Raw genomic sequence first — 20,449 nt, 5'->3', positions numbered from 1 at the left:
CTAATGCATTGTGTATGGTAGGGAGAAATGCATATACTGTGCATCACAGGGAGAACACTCACCTTCTGCCTTCTACCTGCCCAAATCGTATGGGTACACCAAGCATGTCCCCTGACTCCCTCTCCTCCAATTCCATATGCATTTCCCCCTTCTTTTCACTGCTCAGTCATTAAAATGAGAATTACAGATGAGACCTTCAAGATTGCGGAAGAGTAAGACATGGCAATCACCTTCCTCCCCACAAATACATCAGAAATACATTTACATATGGAACTCCTACACAACATCCACTGAATGCTGGCAGAAGACCTCAGACTTCCCAAAAGGCAAGAAACTCCCCAGGAACCTGGGTAGGGCAAAAGAAAAAAAGAAAAAACAGAGACAAAAGAATAGGGACAGGCCCTGCACCTCTGTGAGGGAGCTGTGAAGGAGGAAAAGTTTCCACAAACTAGGAAGCCCCTTCGTGGGCAGAGACTGCAGGTGCAGAGGGGGGAAGTTTCGGAGCCACGGAGGAGAGCGCAGCAACGGGGGTGCGGAGGGCAAAGTGGAGAGATTCCTCCACACAGGATGGGTGCCGACCAGCACTCACCAGCCCAAGAGGTTTGTCTGCTCACCCACCAGCGGGGGCTAGGAGCTGAGGCTCGGGCTTCGGAGATCAGACCCCAGGGAGAGGACTGGGGTTGGCTGCGTGAACACAGCCTGAAGGGGGCTAGTGCACCACAGCTAGCCAGGAGGGAGTCCGGGAAAAAGTCTGGAACTGCCTAAGAGGCAAGAGACCATTGTTTCGGGTGCGCGAGGAGAGGGGATACAGAGCACCGCCTAAACGAGCTCCAGGGATGGGCGTGAGCCGCGGCTATCAACGCAGACCCCACAGACGGGCATGAGACGCTAAGGCTGCTGCTGCAGCCACCAGGAATCCTGTGTGCGAGCACAGGTCACTATCCACACCTGCCCTCCAGGTAGCTTGTGCAGCCCGCCAATGCCAGGGTCCCGTGATCCAGGGACAACTTCCCCGGGAGAACGCACGGCGCGCCTCAGGCTGGTGCAACGTAACGCCGGCCTCTGCTGCTGCAGGCTCGCTCTGCAATCTGTACCCCTCCCTCCTCCCCGCCTGAGTGAGCCAGAGCCCCCGAATCACCTGCTCCTTTAACCCCATCCTGTCTGAGTGAAGAACACATGCCCTCAGGCGACCTACATGCAGGGGCAGGGCCAAATCCAAAGCTGAACCCCAGGAGCTGTGGGAACAAAGAAGAGAAAGGGAAATCTCTCCCAGCAGCCTCAGGAGTGGCAGATTAAATCTCCACAAACCACCTGATGTACCCTGCATATGTGGAATACCTGAATAGACAACAAATCATCCCAAAATTGAGGCGGTGGACTTTGGGAGCAATGGTATATATATATTTTTCCTTTTTCTCTTTTGGTGAGTGTGTACGTGTATGCTTCTTTGTGAGATTTTTTTCTGTATAGCGTTGCTTTTGCCATTTGTCCTAGGGTTCTCTCTATCCATTTTTTTTTTGTTATTTCTTTGTTTTAGTATAGTTTTTAGTGCTTGTTATCATTGCTGGATATGTTTTTTGGTTTGGGTGCTCTCTTCTTTCTTTCTTTTCTTTTTCTTTCTTTTATCACTTTTTAATTTTTTTATTTTTAATAATTATTTTTTATTTTAATAACTTTATTTTATTTTATTTTACTTTTTTCTTTCTTTCCTTCTTTTTTTCTCCCTTTTCTTCTAAGCCGTGTGGCTGACAGGGTCTTGGTGCTCCAGCCGGGTGTCAGGCCTGTGCCTCTGAGGTGGGAAAGCTGAGTTCAGAACACTGGGCCACCAGAGACCTCCCAGCTCCATGTAATATCAAACGGCGAAAGCTCTCCCAGAGATCTCCATCTCAACGCTACGACTCAGCTCCACTCAATGACCAAAACACTACGGTGCTGGACACCCTATGGCAAACAACCAGCAAGACAGGAACACAACACCACACATTAGCAGAGAGGCTGCCTAAAATCATAATATAAGGTCACAGACACCCCAAAACACACCTCCGGACATAGTCCTGCATATCAGAAAGACAAGATCCAGCCTCACTCACCAAAACACAGGCACCAGTTACCTCTACCAGGAAGCCTACAAAACCCACTGAACCAAACTTAGCCACTGGGGGCAGACACCAAAAACAATGGGAAATAAGAAAGTGCAGCCTGCGAAAAACAGACCCCAAACACAGTAAGTTAAGCAAAATGAGAAGACAGAGAAACACACAGCAGATGAAGAAGCAAGGTAAAAACCCACCAGACCTAACAAATGAAGAGGAAATAGGCAGTCCACCTGAAAAAGAATTCAGAGTATTGGCAGTAAAGATGATCCAAAATCTTGGAAATAGAATGGAGAAAATACAAGAAACGTTTAACAAGGACCTAGAAGAACTAAAGAGCAAACAAACGATGATGAAAAACACAATAAATGAAATAAAAAATTCTCTGGAAGGAATCAATAGCAGAACAACTGAGGCAGAAGAACGGATAAGTGACCTGGAAGATAAAACAGTGGAAATAACTACCACAGTGCAGAATAAAGAAAAAAGAATGAGGGCTTCCCTGGTGGCGCAGTGGTTGAGAATCTGCCTGCTAATGCAGGGGACACGGGTTCGAGCCCTGGTCTGGGAAGATCCCACATGCCACGGAGCAACTAGGCCCGTGAGCCACAACTACTGAGCCTGCACGTCTGGAGCCTGTGCTCCGCAACAACAGAGGCCGCGACAGTGAGAGGCCCACGCACTGCGATGAAGGGTGGCCCCCGCTTGCCGCAACTAGAGAAAGCCCTCGCACAGAAACGAAGACCCAACACAGCCAAAAATAAATAAATAAATTAATTTATAAAAAAAAAAAAAAAAGAAAGAAAGAAAAAAGAATGAAAAGAATTGAGGACAGTCTCAGAGACCTCTGGGACAACACTAAAGGTACCAACATACGAATTATAGGGGTCCCAGAAGAAGAAGAGAAAAAGAAAGGGACTGAGAAAATATTTGAAGAGATTAGAGTTGAAAACTTCCTTAATATGGGAAAGGAAATACTCAATCAAGTCCAGGAAGCTCAGAGAGTCCTGTACAGGATAAATCCAAGGAGAAACATGCCAAGAAACATATTAATCAAACTATCAAAAATTAAATACAAAGAAAAAATATTAAAAGCAGCAAGGGAAAAACAACAAAGAACATACAAGGGAATCCCCATAAGGTTAACAGCTGATCTTTCAGCAGAAACTCTGCAAGCCAGAAGGGAGTGGCAGGACATATTTTAAGTGATGAAAGGGAAAAACCTACACCAAGATTACTCTACCCAGCAAGGATCTCATTCAGACTTGACGCGGAATTTAAAACCTTTACAGACAAGCAAAAGCTAAGAGAATTCAGCATCACCAAGCCAGCTTTACAACAAATGCTAAAGGAACATCTCTAGGCAGAAAACACAAGAGAAGGAAAAGACCTACAATAACAAACCAAAACAATTAAAAAAATGGTAATAGGAACAAACATATCAATAATTACCTGAAATGTAAATGGATTAAATGCCCCAACCAAAAGACACAGATTGGCTGAATGGATACAAAAACAAGACCCATATAGATGCTACCTACAAGAGACCCACTTCACACCTAGGGACACATACAGACTGAAAGTGAGGGGATGAAAAAAGATATTCCATGCAAATGGTAATCAAAGGAAGCTGGAGTAGCAATTCTCATATCAGACAAAATAGACTGTAAAATAAAGACTATTACAAGAGACAAAGAAGGACACTACATAATGATCAAGGGATCAATCCAAGAAGAAGATATAACAATTGTAAATATTTATGCACCCAACATAGGAGCATCTCGATACATAAGGAAAATGCTAACAGCCATAAAAGGGGAAACTGACAATAACACAATCATAGTAGGGGATTTAACACCCGCTTTCACCATGGACAGATCATCCAAAATGAAAATAAATAAGGAAACACAAGCTTTAAATGATACATTAAACAACATGGACTTAATTGATATTTATAGGACATTCCATCCAAAAACAACAGAATACACATTCTTCTCAAGTGCTCATGGAACATTCTCTAGGATAGATCATATCTTGGGTCACAAATCAAGCCTTGGTAAATTTAAGAAAATTGAAATCATATCAAGTATCTTTTCCGACCACAACACTATGACACCAGATACCAATTACAGGAAAAAAATCTGAAAAAATACAAACACATGGAGGCTGAACAATACATTACTAAATAACCAAGAGATCACTGAAGAAATCAAAGGGGAAATCAAAAAATACCTAGAAGCAAATGACAATGAAAACGCGACAACCCAAAACCTATGGGATGCAGCAAAAGCAGTTCTAAGAGAGAAGTTTATACCAATACAATCCTACCTCAAGAAACAAGAAACATCTCAAATAAACAACCTAACCTTACAACTAAAGCAATTAGAGAAAGAAGAACAAAAAAACCCCAAAGTTAGCAGAAGGAAAGAAAACATAAAGATCAGATCAGAAATAAATAAAAAGGAAATGAAGGAAACAATAGTAAAGATCAATAAAACTAAAAGCTGGTTCTTTGAGAAGATAAACAAAATTGAGCAACCATTAGCCAGACTCATCAAGGAAAAAAGGGAGAAGACTCAAATCAATAGAATTAGAAATGAAAAAAGAGAAGTAACAACTGACACTGCAGAAATATGAAGGAACATGAGAGATTACTACAAGCAACTGTATGCCAATAAAATGGACAACCTGGAAGAAATGGACAAATTCTTAGAAAAGCACAAGCTTCCAAGACTGAAGCAGGAAGAAATAGAAAATATAAACAGACCAACCACAAGAACTGAAATTGAGACTGTGATTAAAAATCTTCCAACAAACAAAAGCTCAGGACCAGACAGCTTCACAGGCGAATTCTATCAAACAGTTAGACAAGACCGAACACCTATCCTTCTCAAACTCTTCCAAAATATAGCAGAAGAAGGAACACTCCCAAACTCATTCTACGAGGCCACCATCACCCTGATACCAAAACCAGAAAATGGTGTCACAAAGAAGGAAAACTACAGGCCAATAGCACTGATGAACATAGATGCAAAAATCCTCAACAAAATACTAGCAAACAGAATCCAACAGCACATTAAAAGGATCATAAACCATGATCGAGCAAGGTTTATCTCAGGAATGCAAGGATTCTTCAATATACGCAAATCAATCAATGTGATACACCACATTAACAAATTGAAGAAAAACTATATGATCAACTCAATAGATGCAGAAAAAGCTTTCGACAAAATTCAACACCCATTTATGATAAAAACCCTCCAGAAAGTAGGCATAGAGAGAACTTACCTCAACATAATAAAGGCCATATATGACACACCCACAGCCAACATCGTTCTCAATGGTGAAAAACTTAAACCATTTCCTCTAAGATCAGGAACAAGACAAGTTTGCCCATTCTCACCACTATTATTCAACATAGCTTTGGAAGTTTTAGCCACAGTGATCAGAGAAGAAAAAGAAATAAAAGGAATTCAAATTGGAAAAGAGGAAGTAAAGCTGTCACTGTTTGCAGATGACATGATACTATACATAGAGAATCCTAAAGATGAAAACAGAAAACTACTAGAGCTAATCAATGAATTTGGTAAAGTAGCAGGACACAAAATTAATGCACAGAAATCTCTTGCATTCCTATACACTAATGATGAAAAATCTGAAAGTGAAATTAAGGAAACACTCCCATTGACCATTGCAACAAAAAGAATAAAATACCTAGGAATAAACCTACCTAAGGAGGCAAAAGACCTGTATGCAGAAAACTGTAAGACACTGATGGAAGAAATTAAAGATGATACAAACAGATGGAGAGATATACCATTTTATTGGATTGGAAGAATCAACATTGCGAAAATGACTATAATACCCAAAGCAATCTACAGATTCAATACAATCCCTATCAAACTACCACTGGCATTTTTCACAGAACTAGAACAAAAAATTTCACAATTTGTATGGAAACACAAAAGACCCCGAATAGCCAAAGCAATCTTGAGAAAGAAAAACGGGGCTGGAGGTATCAGGCTCCCTACTTCAGACAATACTACAAAGCTACAGTAATCAAGACAGTACGGTACTGGCACAAAAACAGAAACATAGATCAATGGAACAGGATAGAAAGCCCAGAGATAAACCCACGCACATATGGTCACCTTATTTTTGATAAAGGAGGCAAGAATACACAATGGAGAAAAGACAGCCTCTTCAATAAGTGGTGCTGGGAAAACTGGACAGCTACATGTAAAAGAATGAAATTAGAACACTCCCTAACACCACACACAAAAATAAACTCAAAATGGATTCGAGACCTAAATGTAAGGCCAGACACTATAAAACTCTTAAAGGAAAACATAGGCAGAACACTCTATGACATAAATCACAGCAAGATCCTTTTTGACCCACCTCCTAGAGAAATGGAAATAACAAAAATAAACAAATGGGACCTAATGAAACTTAAAAGCTTTTGCACAGCAAAGGAAACCATCAACAAGACGAAAAGACAACCCTCAGAATGGGAGAAAATATTTGCAAATGAAGCAACTGACAAAGGATTAATCTCCAAAATTTACAAGCAGCTCATGCAGCTCAACAGCAAACAAACAAACAACCCAATCCAAAAATGGGCAGAATACCTAAATAGACATTTCTCCAAAGAAGATATACAGATTGCCTACAAACACATGAAAGAATGCTCAACATCATTAATCATTAGAGAAATGCAAATCAAAACTACAATGAGATATCATCTGACACAGGTCAGAATGGCCATCAACAAAAAATCTACAAACAATAAATGCTGGAGAAGGTGTGGAGAAAAGGGAACCCTCTTGCACTGCTGGTAGGAATGTAAATTGATACAGCCACTATGGAGAACAGTATGGAGGGTCCTTAAGAAACTAAAAATAGAATTACCATACGACCCAGCAATCCCACTACTGGGCATATACCCTGAGAAAACCATAATTCAAAAAGAGTCATGTACCACAATGTTCACCGCAGCTCTATTTACAATAGCCAGGACATGGAAGCAACCTAAGTGTCCATCGACAGATGAATGGATAAAGAAGATGTGGCACATGTATACAATGGAATATTACTCAGCCATAAAAAGAAACAAAATTGAGTTATTTGTAGTGAGGTGGATGGACCTAGAGTCTGTCATACAGAGTGAAGTAAGTCAGAAAGAGAAAAACAAATACCATATGTTAACACATATATATGGCATTAAAAAAAAATGGTCATGAAGAACCTAGGAGCAGGACAGGAATAAAGACACAGACCTACAAGAGAATGGACTTGAGGACACGGGGAGGGGGAATGGTAAGCTGGGACAAAGTGAGAGAGTGGTATGGACATATATACACTACCAAATGTAAAACCAGTAGCTAGTGGGAAGCAGCCGATTGCACAGGGAGATCAGCTTGGTGCTTTGTGACCACCTAGAGGTGTGAGATAGGGAGGGTGGGAGGGAGATGGAAGAAGGAGGAGTTATGGGGATATATGTATATGTATAGCTGATTCACTTTGTTATAAAGCAGAAACTAACACAGCATTGTAAAGCAATTACACGCCAATAAAGATGTTAAAAAAATGAGCAGTACACAACTTACTACCTAGTAACATACACATTGTCACGTTCTACAATTATTCTTGAGTGGTACTCTTATACTTCCAATTAGATTATAACCTTAGTGAGGGTAGGATGATATTCTGTCTTTTTGTATCCCTTACAGCACCAAACCTCAACTATGCCCACTGTTGGTACATACACCACCACATGTACGCACACAAACACAAAATATTCCAATAATTGATTATTAGAAGAACAAGCATGGAAAAGCAAATAATTCAGTTAGAACTAAGTTGGAATCATTTATCCTGGTAACAGCATGAGCAAGATACTATAACACTTTGAAGTACGTGTTATAATGTGTAATAGAGAGAAAATATGAAGTAAAGTTATATATTTTAAGGAATTTTCACTAAATTTTAAAATTAATCTCTCCACTTATTGGAGAGAATATACTAAGCAGTATACTTTTTCTTTTTTTCTTCTTCTTGGTCTTTTGTATAGTCCTAGTGTTAGTTCTTTTTTAACCTATGATATATGAATGCTCAATTATAGAATCTATCTGTAATATGAATATGCTTTTCGTAGATCATTCAGTATCATGGGGGCTACTCTAAAAGCAAGTGGGAAATCTTGCCCTCTGTAGAGTCTAATCAGGAATGCTTAAGTGAGATCCAGAAGCCACCCTTGACTCTGACATTGTGGTCATGGAGCTCACTACTTCCTTTCCATCAGCAGCACTTATTAAATACAAGGCAAGTTCACTGGGAACAAGCTCTCACCTCACCTCTCTCCACCTTTCACATTGCAAAGAAATTGAAGGCCCGCGTTTCAGGGAATTGGGCTGGCTGGGACCTATTCATGTGCAGATATCAGAAAGCTTATACCCCAGGGACTCATGAGTATCCTTTCCAGTAATCAACTTCATCAGTGAAAGCCAAGTCATTTTCTACTGAAAAGTGAGTTGTGAGATCTTGTCTGCCTTCTAACGGATCTTTTCCCTGGAATGCCACACACAGCCATGTAACAATCACACAAAGGCATAGCACTGGTTTTTCTGCCAAGGTAACAGATCCACTTCACTTAGAACACATTGATTTTTGAGCAAAGCCTTCCGTTTCCATAGCAAGGCAGAGAGAGTGACAATACCAGTGTCTGCCAGCCAGATGACCTGCATTCCTAGTGCTGTCTGATGCCAGGTAACCCCACAGTCCCAGAGACCTGGACCCGAACGTGAACTATGACGTTTCACTCCTTCTGAGCTAAAGCACCTGTGTGGCTTTGCCAATTCATACCGATAGGTCCCACTGAGGACAAGTCTCCTCGTCAGAAAAGAAGTGATGGGAGCTTCAAACATTTCCCTTCTAAGATACAATTGTGGGTGGTCTTCCTTCGCATACAATTATACACACGCTGAGTAACTGGGGCTACAGGTGAGCTGCACAAGCCAATTTAGAGGAGAAGATACTTCACAGAAAAGAAAGGATTCCATTTAGCCTTCTTTAGGACAGGTGATCTAGCAAATGAGTCCCCTGAAACAGCTCCTCAGCTCACTCCACTACGTTCACATTTCAATTCTCTGAGATGGAGAAGAAAACAGCCAACTGGCCAAAAATAATAATGCTTGGCTCAAAAACAACACCATGTCAAAAGCAACCTCCTTTCCTTGAGAGAACTGTTTCCCATTTGTGCAAGTTCAGGGCACACTGAAGGGCGTCCCTGTTCCCAAGACAAGGGACCATTTGAAGAACCAAAGCATGAAATGTAGCCTACTGGGAGAGACTCCATGAGTGGGAAAACAACCAGTAGTTCTGGAGCAGTCCATGAGACAGGAAATATGGGAGCAGGGGAAGCCCTGATTAAAAGGAACATGTGCATAAGAAGGAAATCCACTGATAGAGAATAATCCATGTGCTATCAGTTTAAACCTATGGCTGTTAATATGGAATGGGGACACTGTCACCCAACCTCACTGGGAAACGTCATTCACAATCATGCATCTAATGTGGCACAAGGGTGGGGAGGAGAAAGCAGGGAGCAGCTGATACATTCCCTGCCTGGGTAGAAGCCTCCCAAATGGCTCCTGCTTAATGATTTCTAAAATGTAAGATGTCAACATGACAGAAAGGCCATTGGAGGAAGCAGTGTGAAATCAATCTGTCAATCCATTCAGAACAAGACTGAAGAGTCAGGAGTTAGACTGTGAAACATGCAAGAAAAGGATGTCATCAAAGTAAGGCACATTTTTACATGCCCTCATTGTGCAGTCCCAGCCCCAAGCCCTACCTGTAGAAACCCAGGGGAGCATCTTGCCTCTGCTGCCATTCTCTGGTGTTAGAAGTTGCTAGTCTTCAACTTACTGCAATTTGGTATATTTCTTCACATCACTAGATACTGAACTCCCTGAGGGAGCCTCTCCCCTTCATGTTTTTCCTCCTGTTCCTAGCATTGCTACATAAATAAAGTCATTGTTAAATAAGTGAATTTATATACAAGGCAGGAGGGATTTAAAAATCTCCAAATAAATCATCCAGTAATATATCAAACAATAGTTTCAATTTTATAGAAAAAAAAAAACGAAGTATTTTATTATCTTCATCACCTAACTCTAAAGCAAGAACAGTGGTCAGTTAAGTTAAACAGTGTATGATGATTCTTCCTAGTCATCAGATCACCTCAATCAGAAGACACTGTGGAAGGAAGAAAATCCTAAAGCCAAAGATTATCAAAATAAATGTATTATTTATCTATTTCAAGACATTTATAGAACCACAGGATAAAGAACCCTGGAATCCTCCATCTCCTTAAGCCAACCAAGAGTCTTAGATTGAACTGCAATAATCTCAGTAGAAAATCTTGCCTACTCTAAAAAATCTGAAGAAAATATTCTGTGCAGCATTGATGAAATAACTTCATTTATAATAAAATTTCCTAAGACAGTAGTAATAGATATGGACAAACTCTTATAAGCAAAGATGTTCACTGCTACTTACGATAGAAAAGAAGAGAAAAGAAAAAAAAAAAAGAAAGAAAGAAAAAGAAAGAAAGGGAGGGAGAAAGGAAGGAAGGAAGGAAATTCAGTTAGAAATTGACAAGACAAGACCTATTCATTTAATGGAATATAATGTAGCCAGTAAAAGTAGTATTGATTCTAATTTTGTAATTCCATTGGAAAACATGGGTAAGATAGTGTTCATGAAAACAGAAAAATGAAAGATTATACACCCAGTATGATCTCTCACAAATGAATGGATGGACAGACAGACAGATCGGCTGTCAGAAGGAATGAAGGCAGTTGGGCAGGGTAGCCAGCCAAAATGTTGGGTGAGTTTTCTTTCCTTGAACTTTCATGGCTATATTTATAATGAGCAAGTATTAGTTTCATACTCAGACACATATTAAAATAAATTACAAAAGATAAAGTTGAAAATACCATACAATCTCACTTGTATGTGGACTCGAAAACAACAACAACAACAAAACAACAAAACCCAAACTTATAGATTCAGAGGACAGGATAACAGGCTAGTGATTGTCAGAGGTGGGGATTGCGGGGGAGCAAAATGGGTGAAGGGGGTCAAAAGGTACAAACTTTCAGTTATAAAATAAATGTCATGGGGATTTAATATACAGCATGATGACTATAGTTAATAACACATACTGTACAATGAAAGTTGCTAAGACAGTAGATCTTAAAAGTTTTCATCACAAGAAAAAATTGGATGTTAACTAGACTTATTGTGGTGGTCATTTCACAATATATACAAACATCAAATCATTATGTTATATAACTGAAGTTAACATAATGTTATATGTCAATTATACCTCAATGAAAAAATGTTGAAAATAAGGAAGGGACATAGGAGAAAGAGGTTTTAAAAACCACCTCTAAGCACTTTCAAACCTGTTACTTACATATAAGAATTTGTCACATATTTCTAATTTACTTTAATAATTATCTTAAAAACAGCAATAGTTGCTATTAATTAAATTACTTTGATGTCAGTCAGCAGTTGCAAATCAGTAAATGGGACAGAACATATTCATTTTTAATAATATGAATAGAAGCTAAGAAACTACACACTGTGACTAGAAATTAAGCTACTATTGTTCAAATTTCTCTTTTAAATAGCATTAAAAAAGAGAATTTAGCTTTTGGTGGGGCCAGGGTCTGCAAGCTGGACAAAACAATTTAAATGGAATGAGGCGGTCTGCAGGTGATTACCATACATAAAACACTGCTGACTTGCTTTGAAATCAGTGACTCAACAGTGAAATCATTTCCTACAGAGTTATACTTCAACATACTAAGATAAATATTGATAAGTATTGTGTCTGTTACCTGAATCAGGTCATTAGGGACAAGAAAATGGAGAAATACTTTAGAAATCAGTAACAGTGCTCTATATGCCTTTGAGATGGGCATATCTTTAATACTCATATCAAACCATGTAAAATTTATCAATCATTTGCATCAACATTGGCTATCAGCATTTTGGATCAAGCAATATACTTGTAAACTCAAACCCTACTATGCCCAAGAAAAGAGTCTGTTCAGTATCTCAGATCTCAGCTTCTATAGGAAATGAAGTGCTTTTGACATAGCTGAGATTTTCAAAATCATACCCATGAAGCCCAGTTAAGTATAAACAGTTCTACATTCTATATAGATGGTTCAAAATTTCAAGGCTGTCTGGATAAACAAGTTGTGTGGGCCTACCTCCTTCCAGGGATTTTGTGCTTTTCTCTAATTTTTTTTAATAAGTTGAAGTATTTCACCCAGAGTTATAAAGACTATTTGCACAACTCAAGATACTCTTCCAATTCTGGAAATCAATCAAAAATGGAAACAATTGGGATGCTACCTATCACACAGAGAAAACATCTGGACAGATGGTCACATATTTTTATCCAAAGTGTATGAATTGAGCAAATACGTGGCATGATACTCAGCACTGGTCTATTATTTTCAGCTTGAGTGGAAACATTTTTTAAATAGAGCTGATGATTCCTTGATTCGTTCAGATTATAAATGCAATAAAGTTTCCACTTGGAACTGATAGAAAGGCCAAATGGTAATTTTCAAATGAGCCTTTCTTAGGGAGTTCAAAGAGGAAGATGTGAAGTATTTTTTCTCTGAGAAATATGACTAATAAGATATTTGCATCCATTGAACTGCACTGGGTAAGGAGACTGACTATACTTAGAGCAATTAAAGGAGGTACTGAGGCCATGGAAACAATCCCAGATCCAGAGCCTCACTGCATCTTAAAGATGTAACAGTGGTTATTTGACAACAAGACATTTTGCAGATCATGTGAACCCAACTCTATGTCTCAGTTTTCAAAATATATTTCATGATGATTGGCCAGAGTCTTTGTTAAAATACTGGGGGAAGTACGGCTTTCCACCAGCCACAAAAGTTTAATCAAGCCTGGATTTATTTCAAATAATACCAAAAAAGAACAGGATATATTTTATAGAGATAGTCCAAAAAGAAAGGCTTTTTGGACTATATGATCATAATCCAATATGACTATATGATCATAATCTCTTAAAGTCTTGACAATTAAGATACTTTTTGTAAAGTCTAAAATGCCACATGGAGATAGAGTTCATGTCCATTTCACCCCTCTCTAAATTCAACGTCAGTTGTTTGATATGGCTTAATGAATATTAGAATTATGGCTTTTCCCCCTTCTAGGTTTTATTATAGACTAGTGGCTTTAGTCATTTGGGGGCACAAATATTCTAATGTCTTCATTATTACTCCAAATACTCCAAATTCACTATCCCACACTTGTACCACTGGGCCCTAGATATCAAATCCATTGCTCAGGAAGTTCTATCTAATGGAATAATTATATCTACATTGCCCTATATGATGATCATTCTTCGTTTGGTTTAATTTACAATCTGTTTCTCCTTTTTTTTTTTTTTTCTATCTTGGATTTTTCTGCTTGCTCAAATTCTGATCAGAAGCTAAGACACCTTCATATCCAAATGCTCTGTCCACCACTTCTACCCCACCCGCTCTCTGAAAAAGACAAGAAGACAATATAAAATGGGGGCATAAAGGATTATCCATGAAAAAGTCCTTGTACTTTGAAAAACCAAGTCAATTTTTTCCCTTATAGAGAAATAGAACATAAACCTCTTTTTAGGTTTTGAAATCCTGACAACCAAATAACTGCCAAGGTAAAACCACACAGGCATTATGTCTTACATCAGCCATGGTCAGATGTAAATAAATCTGCTGATAAAAGCATAAAGGCAGGCTTCCCTGGTGGCGCAGTGGTTGAGAATCTGCCTGCTAATGCAGGGGACACGGGTTCGAGCCCTGGTCTGGTAAGATCCCACATGCCGCGGAGCAACTGGGCCTGTGAGCCACAACTACTGAGCCTGCGCGTCTGGAGCCTGTGCTCCGCAACAAGAGAGGCCGCGACGGTGAGAGGCCCGCGCACCGCGATGAAGAGTGGCCCCCGCTTGCCGCAACTAGAGAAAGCCCTAGCACAGAAACGAAGATCCAACATAGCAATCAATCAATCAATCAATAAAATAAATAAACCTTTAAAAAAAAAAAAAGCACAAAGGCAAAAACACACTGTAACTTATGTTCCCAACCACAGTAGCTGAAAGGAAGCTGAAATTCACTAAATCAAACAATATCAAAATGAAAAAACATCTGGGCTCTGTATCTGTGGAGTGACTGTGTACCATACCTTGTTTGATTCTCCGAACTTTTATTGTCTTATGAGCAATGAAATCATTGCTTTGTGACTCCAAGTGAGGGGCCAAACGAGCAAAAATTAAGGATGGAGCCTGAAGCAGAGATTGGGAGTTTCCTGGGAAATTTTCCTTATTCCTTGTATGCGTCACTAATAAGTCCTCAATATTGCAAGCGTAGCACTGTACCCAAATGAAAAAGAATATTTCGTAGGCTCCCCGGAGGACAGGGGTAACAATTAAGACGTACGCTGAAGTCACTGTGGTTTTTGCAAGGGCTCCCAGGAAAACTCTTCAAAGGTACCTAAGTAGGCAGGTGCCCTTTTGCCTTCCCGTCTCCCTTTTCCTCCTGCCTCGACTTCCCGTAAGCCATACTGAGACCTGAGGTGACCTTGACGAGACCTTGATCATGGAAGTTATTTGGCAAGAATGGTGGGACAGAAGAGAAAAAGGAGTACTGATAACATCCGAGAGTCACCAATATCAGCTCTGGATCGCCTCCTCAGACTCAGACTACACAGGAGAAAAAGAAATCCTTTCTTGTTTAAGATATTTCAGATATTTTCATGATTTCAGATCTCTTACTTGCAGGTGTACACAATTCCTAACTGATGGAATAGGCCTATTCTTAGTGAATTTGAAGAAGGCTGCTGACCCCAAATCAGTAACGCATTAGTCAAGTTGTTTTTCCATTAGTGAGAATAGGTTGGATAAAGCAAATATGACTTTTTTTTCAATTGGCCCTTTGTCTTCTTTTCTGCTTTTTAATAGTAGTACTTCTTATGTATTTTGAACTAAAGGACAGTAAAATTTACCCTATGGGTGTCAACCCTACAAATTTAACCATCTTACTGTCAGCAGTCACATAAATGCTTACTAAAGTAATTGGGACAGTTGGATATGTCATTCATGGAGTGAGAGCTTTGTATTTCAATTCCCACACTGTCCAACCCATTCCCTTCATTACTCCACAGCCAAGAGCTTAATTTCTAATGAGCAACACGGGCAGCAAAGAAGCCCCAGGTAAGAGTAGGTACTTAGTCAGGACAAGGATGCATCATATTTCATACGAAAAAGGGACTTGACTTCCCTAGATAGGTATGTGATGAGGAGAGAGATTCCATCTGACAAAGTGGTTCCCATGTGGCCTGCCTGGAGCCAAAGGAAATTGGATTAAATAGTTTCTGATGGCCTCGACCAGGCTAAGATTTCAATGATCTTTATTAACCTCCATTAATCATGTAATCATCTTTCCATTTTGTAACCGAATTTATATCATTTTAAGATAATGGCTTCTAGGGTTTGTAGAGCCAAAGCTACAATATGACCTCAAAGAGTCACTCCTTCCTTTGGTTAGATATCAAATGCTGCCACTGTGAATTCTCTCCCATTTGATGTGAAGGCAAAGATGTTCACAGAAACACTTATACCATATCCAAGACAGAATGGCAAGGCAGACTTACTCTTCGTATTTCAAAATAGGATGCTTTCTAAAGATCCTACAGCTGGCTCAAGAACAAGTGTAAAATATTTAAGATGGAAAGATAAATTTTAAAGTAATTATTCTCTAGATAGCCTGAAGGAACAAAATCTTATGGAAACTATTTCATTCAAAACAATCAATAATACACATCAAAAATAGCATTCATGAGTTGCCAAGTAAGAAGAGGTGTAAGGTAACTCAATAAGTTCACTTAATAGTATTCATTTGTGTAATTTGAAAAAGGAAATGCAAAAATCTATTCTTAAAGAGCCAGTTTCTCCCCTTGCTTTTTTTTTAAGCTAAGAGTGTGAGGAAATCCAAATTCTTTTTTCCAATGTTCTTTGAGCTATACATAACAATTGGTTAGAGAAAGAAAATTATATACCTTGAAATTTCAGACAACTCTGCTAGGACAAAAATTAAAAATGATTTTCCCCCTTTTCCTTTGCTTAAATTAATATGTACGCATGGATGCCCTTTTTCACCACTTCCTGTGTTCAGCCTTGATGTCAGGCCTCTGTTCCCTCATATTGCAGCCAGTACATCTGTTACGAGCTCAGCTGGTATGTGCAACCATGCCTTGTGGCTACGTAAAAAAATTCTGAGTTCCATGAGCATCCACAAAGATGTGTTCAATTTAAGTTAAATAAAAAGAGTTAAAGGGAACTTGATTGTGTTTAGAATGGGCCCATCCATTGCCACCGGACTCGGTACTGACAGGTACAAGCTAGAGTCACATTTATTGGATTAGTGAAAATCTGTTATTTGTCAGGGCAGAGAAGAGGGAGCTGGTATTCATCATGGTGTGCTTGGGAAGATGAAACTCCTTTAACAATGAAAACAATGTTCCTCCCTTCCATGAAGGTTTCCATCTCTTCCCTGCCCCCCAAACCCAATTTTTTTTATTTTTATTTTTTTTATACAGCAGGTTCTTATTAGTTATCTATTTTATACATATTAGTGTATACATGTCAATCCCAATCTCCCAATTCATCCCACCACCACCCCCCACCGCTTTGCCCCCTTGGTGTCCATATGTTTGTTCTCTACATCTGTGTCTCTATTTCTGCCCTGCAAACTGGTTCATCTGTACCATTTTTCTAGGTTCCACATATATGCGTGGAATATACGATATTTGTTTTTCTCTTTCTGACTTACTTCACTCTGTATGACAGTCTCTAGGTCCATCCACATCTCCACAAATGGCCCAATTTCGTTCCTTTTTATGGCTGAGTAATATTCCATTGTATATATGTACCACATCTTCTTTAGCCATTTGTCTGTCGATGGGCATTTAGGTTGCTTGCATGCCCTGGCTATTGTAAATAGTGCTGCAATGAACATTGGGGTGCATGTGTCTTTTTGAATTATGGTTTTCTCTGGGTATATGCCCAGTAGTGGGATTGCTGGGTCGTATGGTAGTTCTATTTTTCGTTTTTTAAGGAACCTCCATACTGTTCTCCATAGTGGCTGTATCAATTTACATTCCCACCAACAGTGCAAGAGGGTTCCCTTTTCTCCACACCCCCTCCAGCATTTGCTGCCAAACCCAATTTTAAAAGGCCATGTTCTAAGCGTCAAGGACAATTTAAAAACATGAGCAATATTATGTATTAGGCATCCAGATGTTTCAGATGTGCAGAGGCAGGGAAATCTTGAGGGGCCACTGCAACACCCTGGCTGCCATCTGACCAAAACAGAGGAAGCATGGAATAAGAGGTGGCGGTGGGTTATTCCCTATCCACACACCACACCTATCTTCTAAATCCACTATGTGACACCTAGTCTTTTAGATTCTGAGTGTCACTTCTGAGAAAGCTACCACAGGAAAAAATAAGCCCTCAACAAGGGAAATAGAATCTTTTTGTTGCTGTATTTACTCCTTCAGAAAGTTTATGAAGAAATCACTCCTGGGTACAACAGGACAGCGAGGGGAGGGACTAAGGAGGGGAAAAGGAAGCTGGAAAGGATCTCAGTATTTGAGAACACAGGTATAACCTATTTAAATAGTCAGGTCATCAATATTGTTAAACTGAGATGGGGAAATTACTGACGGGCCTACAGAGAATTTCATCTGCACAAGGATGTCCACTTAGAAAATCCTTAAAATGGCTTCTGACAATTACCATAAACTTCCCCGAAGGTGGACCCTCGGGGTCACTCCCTGCCTTGTGAAATCTAATACGCCTGTATTCCATCTTTGGCTTGTTTTGGACTGTGCGGGCTTGGCTTGAACTTCCTGCAGGCCTGTGCTCTTTCCTCTCTAGAGCTAAGCTCACGAGAAGAAGAACCAGCACAAAGGCCGGATCCGTAGCAGCTGAAGCACGTGGCATCTGGCTGAGAAAGGATTCTCTTGGAATTTTTCCTCACAAAACCAGACTCCAGGACATGTGTACATTTCTCCCGTATTGGGATGTGAGCCTAAGCAAAGCCCAAGGCTTCGGGGACTAACATGTTATCTCTTTGGCTTATGTGAATACATTTCTATAGGGCTCCTTTGGGGCCTATCCCACTATCCCAGGAGGAGCTGGGGGGCTATATAGTCCAGGACTCCTCTTCACCAATAGTTCCAAACTTAAACATCTGGTGTTTCTCCAATTGAAATGATGCCTGTGGATGGAGAGATACACTGCAAGAACTGAAAGAAGTTCACATGGATCACTTCACTTCAGTTGTTCCATGGAAACATTTAAAATGTATCTGTTTTCCTAACTGATTGGCATTTCTACATTTTTTAATAGACTGGCATCCTGAAAAACGGGAATGGGCCAGACTCTGTTGACCTCCTAAACTCCTGTAAAGGTCTACAAATATGTAATTATGAGTATCTTACATATCTGTTCAGGAATGAGAGGCTTACACTTTCATTAGGAAGCATCTGTACATGAAACATTATTCAAATATGCATAGGTCCATAAAGAATAAAGGTTTTTATGCTTCAAATATGAAGTTCAGCTTAATCTACGAAACAGAAACAGCCTCACAGACATAGATGACAGACTTGGAGGGGGATCAGGGGAGGGTTGGATTGAGAATTTGGGATTAGCAGATGCAAACTATTATATACAGAATGGATAAACAAGGTCCTACTGTATAGCACAGGGAACTATATTCAATACCCTGTAATAAACCAGAATGGTAAAGATTATGAAAAAGAATATATATATGTAGATGTATAACTGAATCACTTTGCTGTATACCTGCAACTAACACAACATTGTAAATCAACTATACTTCAATTAAAAAAAAAGAAACTGAAAAACAAATATCGAGTTCAGTATTATATCTGTTTGAGCATTTAAACTGATTATAAGGACATGAAAAAAATAAGACACATGGAAAGGGAGAAAAAGAAAACCTCACATCAATTCATTTTTCCTTTACTAGTCAATCAGCAAATAGAAAAAGAGTGCTATTTTTGGCTAATGCCTAGTTTTATGATTTTAGATTGTACCCTGTCCCCATTGGGTGGATAAATAAGAGCCCAGTAACTACATTTTCCTCTTTTTACCCTTCCAAAACTAACAGGGAAATTAGCTCACACATATTTACCACCCAATATGGTTCCATTCCTATTTTTCCGCTTTGACATTCAGCAAAATTCTAAATTGCTCACTTACTGGGCTGAGTCACATGAAGGGCTGAAATAGGTCCAATAATGAATTATTGTATTGCTGGAGGTCTACTTAGAGCTACCTGATTTTAGTATTAATGGTAGAATAAATCTTAAAAGGCCAATATATTTTCATTTTATGCACGCTACCAATTTAAGCAATATATCCTAACACTGGGTTTGCTGTAAGTATCGTATTACTACTGAGTATCAAAGGAAGTTCAAAAATATCCACCAATTTACTTCATATTATAACTTTAAATGAAATTAAAATTTAAACTTTTGAGAATAGAATAAGTGTAGCTCATTTGCTAGAATAACACTTAACATGAGCAGATGTATATGATGATTATAAAAGCATGGAAGAAAAGTCATTTAACTAGAACCGTTATGTGCAAACCATAAATTACAATGTACTTGTTTCCCTTTAACCAACAGAAATAGCACCCAAATAAGTAATAGCTAAGAAATTTAATCTTGAGGAAAACAAGATTTTCACTAAGAAAAAGAAACCAACCCTCTCTTACAGATATGTTTCTACTTAAAATAGCTCCCTTACAAAATAGCTAATATTTAAAGTCTCAAAAAAATTTCAAAATTAAGCCAAAATATAGAATTTACAATATTTAAGCTAAATCAATGCATTACTTATAATTTTTAGAGAAAAACAAACCTATTTTGTTACAGTAAGGAAAAAAAAACTATTTTTCCAAACGAGTTTTAAAAAGAAGGGGCTTAAGTGAGTCTTCTGTTGGTCCATATTAAATCTAGGGAGCTTCAAGATGGCGGAAGAGTAAGACGTGGAGATCACCTTCCTCCCCACAAATACACCAGAAATACATCTACATGTGGAACTGCTCCTACAGAACACCTACTGAACGCTGGCAGAAAACGTCAGACCTCCCCAAGGCAAGACACTCCCCACGTACCTGGGTAGGGCAAAAGAAAAAAGAAAAAACAGAGAC

At 39.2% G+C, this 20,449-nt stretch overlaps 1 protein-coding gene across 18 annotated transcripts in view; it reads right to left on the bottom strand.

The window, feature by feature from the left end:
• The window catches only part of NCKAP5 (NCK associated protein 5), a 1,102,730-nt gene that overhangs the window by 812,064 nt on the left and 270,217 nt on the right, over positions 1–20,449 (bottom strand). Inside the window, exon 1 of one of the 18 annotated variants that reach the window (XM_082397790.1) lies at positions 13,654–20,185. The exons of the other annotated variants lie outside the window; for them this stretch is intronic. Coding sequence (XP_082253916.1) covers positions 13,654–13,659 — 6 coding nt within the window. The 5' untranslated portion in view covers positions 13,660–20,185. Of the gene's footprint in view, positions 1–13,653; positions 20,186–20,449 lie in introns of those variants that run through there. 18 annotated transcript variants of the gene reach the window in all.

Source organism: Balaenoptera borealis (assembly GCF_965194805.1).
Source record: "Balaenoptera borealis genome assembly, chromosome: 6".
Lineage (NCBI taxonomy): Eukaryota > Metazoa > Chordata > Mammalia > Artiodactyla > Balaenopteridae > Balaenoptera > Balaenoptera borealis.
The sequence above is the reverse complement of the archived record's forward strand: the minus strand, read 5'-3'. Positions and strand labels throughout refer to the sequence as shown.